General features: G+C 35.5%; 1 protein-coding gene across 1 annotated transcript in view; it reads right to left on the bottom strand.

Moving 5' to 3' along the window:
* The window catches only part of LOC135208936 (acetylcholine receptor subunit alpha-L1-like), a 459849-nt gene that overhangs the window by 31629 nt on the left and 418220 nt on the right, over positions 1–10000 (bottom strand). The window contains exons 5-6 of the mRNA XM_064241496.1: positions 2885–2994; positions 923–1103 (exon numbers count right to left, since the gene is read on the bottom strand). Coding sequence (XP_064097566.1) covers positions 923–1103; positions 2885–2994 — 291 coding nt within the window. The remainder of the gene's footprint in view (positions 1–922; positions 1104–2884; positions 2995–10000) is intronic.

Raw genomic sequence — 10000 nt, 5'->3', positions numbered from 1 at the left:
TGGGTTTGAACTTTGAAGGTATGAGGGAGGTATCACCTTCCCTTTTGATTATAAAAATAAGATGCATTACATTCAAGTTCACATAGTATACCTATGCATGGAATAATCAAGAACACAGACATAGTATTCTTAATCTTATTTTCATGACGATGATGTAATCCATTACTAGCCTAAAGCAGTTCTCCTCGAGCTTTACAATTTACTTACATTATATCTTTTCTATTTATTAATACGCTAATTTATTTGTTTATCGAATAAATGTCCTATTGCCTTCCTTTACTTCTTCAAATGTACACTTTGTGTCTGGAGACTCGAATTTCAAGTCAATGGCCCCCTGTGGGCTTGTTCCATATGTATAGGGTTCATATTCTGATTATAATAAATAATAATAATAATAATAATAATAATAATAATAATAATAATAATAATATGTGAGGATAATTATGAAATAAGAAAAATCGTCATCAAGCACTGAGACTCGACCTACCGTGGAAAGTGTATATATATATATATATATATATATATATATATATATATATATATATATATATATCAAGTATAAAAGGCCCATTAAAACATCCTGGTTTTAAACTAAGGACTATATTTCGGTGGACTGTGTGGTCAGTCCACCGAAATATATAGTTCTTAGCTTTCAAACTAGTGTTTAATGGGCCTTTTATACTTGAAAATAACTTGTTTTAATAGAGGAATTATTTACACATACGCGCACACACACACACACACACATATATAATTATATATATATATATATATATATATATATAATATATATATATATATATATAATATATATATATATAAATACTTTTCCATACATTACTAGGGAGCATTGCATGGTGCTGATTTAACACTTAATGCAATTACACATTCACCAGATAACAAAGAGACAAGCTCGACTGACCTGAAACCCATCGTATATCCACGAGCCCAGCTTGAGGATACAGGTCTGGTCGTCGAAGGGGAAGTACGTCACGTCGACGGGGCACGTCGATCGGAACTTGGTGGGCGGAGGCCAGAAGACCTTCCCGTCGTGGCTCACCATCGCTTTGCTTCTCATGTACCCGCGTGTGTAGTCGTCAGCACTTTGGGAGAGGAAAAGGCGTGATGCATCAACTAAAGCATAAACGAATAAAATATTATGTCATTATTACAGTCACCTCAATCAAAATTTGTTGTGCTTTTCCCTATAAAATGTCACCGCTAGGGGGAGTGCGCGATATATTATTTTTATAAAATAAACTTGCAAAACAAGTTATGCCAAATAACAGCATTCATCTAGAGAAAAATTTGGGTATGAAAACCAATGTTATGGGTGTAGTACATAAAACAGAACAGAAAGGTTTTGAAATACTAAAAGTGATATTTCCAGAAGCTATTTCACCTCCGTTAATCTTTACATTATTGATTATGTATCTGTTTTATTCGTTTATCCAAAAAACTACTGGAACTACCATTAACAATCAATATAAAAACCTCTAGAATTTTAGGCTAATGTCTGTATCGTTTCAGAATGCATGGTTGAAAGGGAGCGTATAATCATTTTTCGACGGATTATAATGGGAGCAAATGGGTCACGATGAGACCAAATCAAAGCCATGAGAGTTAGGTTGATTAACCTGTTTTAAATATGTTTAGAAACGGGATGATATCTACAGAGATTCAAATTATACCAAAGTTCTCCCAAGTAGAAGTTATATTGTCAATCTTAGCTAAGGAGGATGGCTGGAAGGAGCAAGTGCAAGATTGATGCCATTTACACGACTACTTCTTTATCAATATTACTATATATATATATATATATATATATATATATATATATATATATATATATATATATTATATATTCCTTAAGGCTCCTACTAGTACAAACATTGCCTTTCATTTTAGCAAGTTGACTATCCTCATTTAAATATCAAGCCAAAGTTACGAAACGTTGTTGGTAACTTATACACATTGAGCATCGTTGGCAATTTCTAAAATTATTCTTTAGGTTTTGCAGTAAAAGCCCCGTAACAAGAATTACAAGCCACATTAATTGAGTCACTATTGTGTACCCGTCTGTCACCTTCTGAAAAGGGACATGGACAAAATTAACCACCCTATTAAAATGCAAATACTTTGAACTGAGTTTAATCACTGTGTCTGAATTGGGTAGTGTTTGAAAGGCAATCTGTAAAAGCTTTTCAATTTGACAGTGATGAGACGAACACTGAATGTTACCTCTGAAGTTTACTGTTCTCATCTCACAGGGAATAAATACGTTCCTACCTTTTAACAGGTCTTATTTCACGATATTCCATCTAGCATGCTTCAGTTTTGTTAAAGGATTATGCCAACCGACCTCGACAAACAAGGTAAAATTTCAACTTATTTTGTGGACCACACCTACTGATTTGGTCTGTCTGGAACTACTTAGGCTTTGAAAGGCATGACAGTCCAATATTTTCACTTTCGAAGAGAATGATAGTCCAAAATGCTCGTAAAACCTCGACTAGCATGCTAATTGCTTTGCCGAAACATTTGCCATTTTTGAGATGAACTTTGAAAGATCTACGCTTGATGGTCATACAGCGATTATTTTTATAATAACTCATTTATTCGTCATCTTTTTCACCTCCTGAAAACAGGCAATGAATATTTATTTTCTATCACTTTTATCGATATATATGTATTGTTTTATATATTTCACTTTAAGACTTGATATGTGGTCCACTCATTGTCCCTCTCCCTTCATCTACCTATTTAGAATCTTGCCTCATTTTAGTTCAGCCTGCCTCTGCCTCTGTCTTTGTCTCTGCCTCTGTCTCTCCTCTCATCCTTCCACTCCTAGATACTGCCTTTATACAAACGAATCTATACTCACTTATTATAGAGGACAATATCCGGCAACCAAATCTTCTCGCAGGGTAATCGTATGGTTCCCAGGCCGTTGTAATCTGCAGGGTCCCACTGTAGTAATTCGTCTATCCATTCCTGCAATAGGAGAGTGAAGAATAAATTTGAATACATTCATATACGCCTGTAATGGAATGATAATTATGAGTACGCCAGTCCAACTCCCGTAATGGCGACGTGAGGAACTAATAACGAATACATTTATCCAATCTTTTAATCGTGGCATAACAACGACTACCTGTACCTTTTCCCAGCTATGTCTGTGTACTTATAAAAAGTTGAAAGTTAAGTATATCTTAGTTTAACCAGACCACTGAGCCGATTAACAGCTCTCCTAGGGCTGGCCCGAAGGATTAAGATATTTTTACGTGGCTAGGAACCAATTGGTTACCTAGCAACGGGACCTACAGCTTATTGTGGGATCCGAACCACATTGTATCGAGAAATGAATTTCTATCATCAGAAATAAATTCCTCTGGTTCCGCGTTGGCCGAGCCGAGAATCGAACTTCGGACCACTGGATTGGTAGCCGAGCGGGCAATCCACTCGTCCAACGAGGAACCTGTGGACTTTTAAAAAAAAAAAGTGGTAATCATCGTTTATCCAACTTTGACCCGGAGATGGAAAGTGGATTATTAGTAACATATTTAAAGAGGACGGCTGAAAATTTTACATAAAAAAAACCTGCACGGTAAGAAAGATCGGATCTTCCCTAAATAGTGACCCCAAGTGTTTTTTCAGGGATAGTCATCTAGGACTAATATTTCTTGGCATTCATTATCTTTACGATATTTACAGTCTATTTTTTATGTTTTTACGGTAATCACAACGGTCCTGTACTAAACACGCCTTTGCAAAGTTGGATACATACCGGGTTATTAAAACCCTTGTGGGGGGTGGGGCGGTCACTATCCAGGACAGATTCGAAAAAGATTTAAGCAGTTATCTCACGAGGAAGCTGCTGGCTGAGGTTCAGGGTGAAGTTATGAAATAAACGCCTATAATGAAGGGGTTACGGCCTTTTAAGTGTCTTCCATACGAAAACCTTATTTACTTAAATACTAAATTAATTAAGAAATCTTCTAAGAACATCCCGTAAACATCGTCCTTGGTCATATCCACCTCGTTGTTTTAAAAAAATGTTTTCATTTCTTTAGATTATTGTTTTTGATTAAGCTGACCTTATATGCCAGCACGGGCTCTTGCTCATAGAGCAGCCCGTAAATTCTTTAGAGAGAATAGAATAGAATCTAGAATTTAGGCTAAAGGCCAAGAGCTGGGACCTGTGAGGTCATTCAGCGCTGAGTGGGAAATTAACAGCAAGTAGTTTTTAAAGGCTGAACAAGAGGAAAACCTTGCAGCTGCACTATTAAACAACTGTTAGAGAGGGTGGAAAGTCAGATGGAAGACAGATAATATGAAGATAATAAGGAAGAGGTTGCAGCTAGGGCCGAAGGGACGCCGCAAAGACTCTTAAGTAATGACTACAGTGCACAACATGAGGTGCACTGCCGGCACTACCCCTGTACGGAGGCAATATCTTCGAACAGCTTCAACTACAAAGTCCCTGAAATTTTTTTCGGCTCAGAACCAGGTCGAACGTCTTAACTCCCACACATTACGTAATGAGCCATTCTGAGGAGATGTCCCAAGATTTCGATGTAACACGACTCGAAGCTAATGGACCCTTTATAAAAAAAAAAAAAAAAAAAAAAAAAAAATTGAAACTAGGATCTTGGGACTGAAATATGGGCTATGGCAAAACCATTTGAATTAAACAACCGAAGAACCACTGGATTTGATGAAAGACTATGATTATAAACAATTAATTATATAAACAAAGGAGTATGAGCAGAAAAAAATAGACATTTGAGTGATGGTAGTTAGTTGCGTGGCATGCCGCAGAGATGTAACGGGTTCGCATCTCCCACAGGGCAATGACAAATCACTGGCTTTGAATCATGATCTGTTACTACTGCAGTGTGGGGTCTGCGGTGGGAAGTTGAAGTCCACATTCTTTGAGAGCTTGAATTTTAAGTCAATGGTCCCTTTGGCGTGCTTGTTCCATGTGAATAGGTTTCGTTTACTCAAATAATAATAATAATAATAATAATAATAATAATATAATAGTAATAATAATAATGGTCCCTTTGGTGTGCTTGTTCCATGTGAATAGGTTTCGTTTAATCAAATAATAGTAATAATAATATAATAATAGTAATAATAATAATTAATATTGGGTAATATTCATGAATAAAGGAATACCTAGGGGCTCCTTTCCACAAGACGTCCCACCACAAAGGGCTGCAAGAAGCTCTGTCCTCTCCGCAGGGATCTCATTTTCCCCGAAAAACTTTTCCACGTGAGGCAGGACATGGGCCATTTTGTATGGGGCAACCAGTGGACGTTTTGGACCATTTCAGATGAGGGTCGACCCGTCCACTGCAGACTTTTAAGTTTTTTTTTTTTCATTTTTTTTTTTTTTTTCCAAAGTCCCAGTGTTTGAAGATCTGAATATGCTTTCAGTCTGCTATAAAGTCAACATAAATTTAATTTGTTTTCGACTTGTATTTTCAACGTAAGCATATATGTATATATGTAGATGTATGTGCATTATACACACAAACAATAAAAAACACACACACACACACACACACACACACACACACACACACATATATATATATAAGCGAATACCACGGGAAATGATAGACAGGAATCCAAGCGCTTTCGTCTTTATTCAGACATCGTCAAGGAGCTACTCATATATATATATATATATATAATATATATATATATATATATATATATATGATAGCTATATATATATATATATATATATATATATATATATATATATATCATATATGTATATATATATAGACATATATGCAATACATATATATATATATATATATATATATATATATATATATATATATATATATACATACATACACACATAAGCATGCATGTATTCTCTCTCTCTCTCTCTCTCTCTCTCTCTCTCTCTCTGTCTGATTGTTATTTCAAAAAAAAATTCAACGGTTACATTACAAAAACTATTTTTTTCTAATGGTTAGTTATACATAAAAATATGAAAAGATTAACAAAAAAGAAAATGTAAAATAATAAAATGAGTGAAAAGTAAGCAAACTAAAGTGGGATAAATTAAATAATAAATAGTAGAAAACTGCGACACGAAAATGAAGAAACAGACACTGAGGAAGCTATATGACAAAAGAAGGAAACAAACACAAATAAAAATAAAGAGGAAAGGAAGAGAAAAGCTTAGGATGCAGCAAGGAAATATAACAAACATAAGATTAACAAACTAACAAACGACTGATAATCAAAAGGGCAGAATGCGATATCAAGAAACAAACAAAAGACGATACAGTGTCTGTGACGATAACCAGTGATGTATGATTCGCGGCATCGATTAGTTATCAAAAAGTAGAGCGCTCGGATTCGTCCCTCTAACAAGACGCACTGTTACACAAAGACCGAAGCAAGATCTCCTTCAAAAGAATATCGAGGATATGCAGTTAATTGCGCGCCGTTCCAATAACTATGCTGCAAGCTCCCGAGGGTTGGGGGAAGTGGGTGGGGGTGGGAAGAGGTTGTTGGGATGGCGGGGTGTGGGAGGGGGCTTTCTTTATTTCTTCAACCTGAAAATGGGGAAATTGCTTCCCAGTTCATGAAGCTTTTGATGAGGTTTTCATTTGTTTGGACTGATGTGGTTCGTGCGTGCATTTTCTTTCTATCTGTAAAATATATACATATATAATATAGATATATATATATATATATATATATATGTGTGTGTGTGTGTGTGTGTGTGTGTGTGTGTGTGTGTGTACACGTATACATATTGAGTTAAAAGCCACAAAAATAAGAAAAAGTATCGTCGTCTTTATCTTCTAACTGCTGACTGGAAGATGAATACTAGGTACAGAAAACCTACACAAAATCTCGCACATTTTCCTTCATCAAGTAGTTGAATTATTCACCTTGACAATAGGAAGAGCCCAGCTATGTCACCGTACTTCGTCAAACAGCATTATTCATACGGGAATATTATTATGTTTCCCAGACTTCATACGTTCATAAACGGGGTTGATTAATCAAAGTGAATTTATGAAATGTGTACACAAGGTATACTGAATTCAGATTGCAACTATATGTGCAAAGCTAATTAATTAATTTTCATTTGCATTAATTCTGAATGATACTTCGCCCTGAAGTTGATTAAACTGGCTGGTTTTCATCAGTACCTCATCAATGTTTGGAATGATGACCCAGATCAATGTGAAGTGCTTACAACGGAGAATCATTTGAATCAGTTAATTCAGTTCCAGCTTTACTGAAGACTTCTTAATGGTAGTTATAAAATCTATCCCCCTACATACCATTCACTAGACTGAAGAGCTTCAGGCCAATCTGATCCGTTTCTCCAGGTCTGTTAACCTATTTCACCAAATCGTCTAATCTCTACTCTTCTAGTTCCAACGATTATGCAAACGATGCACCTCTCAGCAGCTTATGCTTTCTTGGCTTCCATTATTCGCATTGCCAATCCTCACGAGAGAGAGAGAGAGAGAGAGAGAGAGAGAGAGAGGAATGCGTGGGAACCCAAAATGGCGATAATATTATAACGAACTATATTACGAGAGATGAAGGACTGGCAGTCCCTCACTTGCACAGAGGTATTTGGGAGCCAATGCCCCTCGTGAATACATTATGAGCGCAGAGAAGGGTCACGGTACGGGAGAAGCAACAAAGGCAGCAGGAGTTTTGCAGAAGTTATGGGGCGGAAGAAAAGCGCCCAAAGACGGGAGGCAAAAACTTGGAACGTGGACATACTCGAGCTTGCTTTATGGCAGTGAAGTGTGGGTGGATAGTCTGCACGAAAGATAAAAGAAAAAAAAAAGAAATGAAATAATTTAAATTCATTACTCGTGAAGGCAGCAGAGTGGAATGAGAGCAAGTGCCAGGCCCCGGGATTGAAAATTATTATAATTAATTAATAATAATAATAATAATAATAATAATAATAATAATAATAATAATAATAATAATAATAATAATAATAATAATGATAATAATAATAATATGAATCACGCTGTGCAGTCGAGGCTGATTCATTCACAAGCCGATTCGAGACTGTAATTGAAGAATGATCAAGATAGGAATCTAAAAAGATGAATTACCGACGCCGACTGACATTCAGAACTGTCTTTGATCACAGGCCGGATGCGAGGAATCTCGTGGTTCCTTATACCAGACGCTGTCGAAGAAAATGAGTTTGGTCATCAGATAGTATGAAAGCAAAAGATGAGGAGCACGGATGATAGATTGATGGAAGTGTTGCAGGCAAAGGGCTGCAACATTAGAAGAGGACTTTGATGAATATGACAGAACTGATGATGACGATTTTGTTTAGATTTATGAGGCAACGTCGAGGCTTCGAAAGGGTCGTTTTAAATTTGCCTAATCTCCTGGCATTTGCGATTTTGAAGGTCATTATATTCTAGAAGAGCATGATGTTTGCTCCACATACAAAGTCTAATTGCCTGTGTGTGTGCGTTAATCTGTTGCAAAAAGGATTCAGGTGATGATGATAATAATAATAATAATAATAATAATAATAATAATAATAATAATAATAATAATAATAATAATAATATTTTATTTGAAGTAATTGCTGCCTCAGCTGCATTTATTTTATATAGGTTCTTCAATTACTTTTAATAAAACATGTTTAAAAGGGGGTTTTCTTCCAGCATAATAATTAATAATAATAATAATAATAATAATAATAATAATAATAATAATAATAATAATAATAATAATAATAATGTTTACACATACAAATCAGGAACAGTGAAATTATATTAATTTTGGAAGTTGTATGTCGAAGATGTGGATTCTATTTTGACGCATTTTTTAAGAAAATCAATCTTCGAGTCTCCTCTAAATCGACCTAGTATTGATCCATCTTTCCGGAGATACGGTTCGGCGTGTATGTGGGCCATAGCATCCCATCAACCTCAATAGGCGAGAGGGAGATTGCGACCGATCAGTGTCTCTCTCGTCCAGTACCCATCAAAAGAGGCCGAGCGAACCCCAAAAATAGAAGGATGACAGTCGTCTGTTATGATTGCCATCGATCCAGTTCTTAAAGTTCCAAGTCGTTCAGAGGGTAAGCTAAGATAAAGATGACGTAAATGTAAGAGAAAAGAGTTTTCAAGGGTTCTTTCAATCCAGTTTAGTAGACGCAAATGATGTCTAAGTTATGGGATAAAGCGAATATCATATTAAAAAATAAAGAGATTTAGCTTTAGAGCTAATATATATATATATATATATATATATATATATATATATATATATATATATATCAAATTTCATCTCTAAAACTAAATCTCTTATCTTTTTTAATATGACCTTCGCTTTATCCCATAACTTAGGTATCATTCGCGTCTACAAAACTGGATTGAAAGAATTCTTGAAAACTTTTCTTTTACATTTATATATATTTTATATGTGTATAAGCATATACTTGTATATATGCATATACGTACACATATATATACCAATGAACAACACACATACACATATATATGTGTATGAATAATATAAACACTCGTATGAACCCACATTTACACTACAAAATCATCAGTAATTACACATGAACAAACATTTCCATCATTTGACAGGGAGAGGTTACCCGGAGGCAGCTCTCTGTACCTGCACTATTCCAGGCACCTAATTAGATCCGCTGAGGTAAACAACACTCCCATGCTAATTCATGGATACACAGATTGTGTTGATTAAATATTCCGGCAGAATTGTAACCAATTATTGCCGTGTGCGTTCAATGACAAGACTATCATGCTTGGCGGATTCCCCAATAAATGCCAGAATGCGGGGTCCAAATAAAGTGTTCCCGAGTTGTATTAGTGACATAAAATGACTCCCTTTTTGGGTGAACATTTTACCATGTTTTGTTGTTTATTTATTTGTAAATTGTCGTGGAATTTCCATACTGGGATAGGTGCTCCTCTCTCACTCTCTCTCT

Source organism: Macrobrachium nipponense, chromosome 37 (assembly GCF_015104395.2).
Source record: "Macrobrachium nipponense isolate FS-2020 chromosome 37, ASM1510439v2, whole genome shotgun sequence".
In the NCBI taxonomy this organism is placed as follows: domain Eukaryota; kingdom Metazoa; phylum Arthropoda; class Malacostraca; order Decapoda; family Palaemonidae; genus Macrobrachium; species Macrobrachium nipponense.
This window is presented reverse-complemented; position numbering and strand designations above follow the sequence as displayed.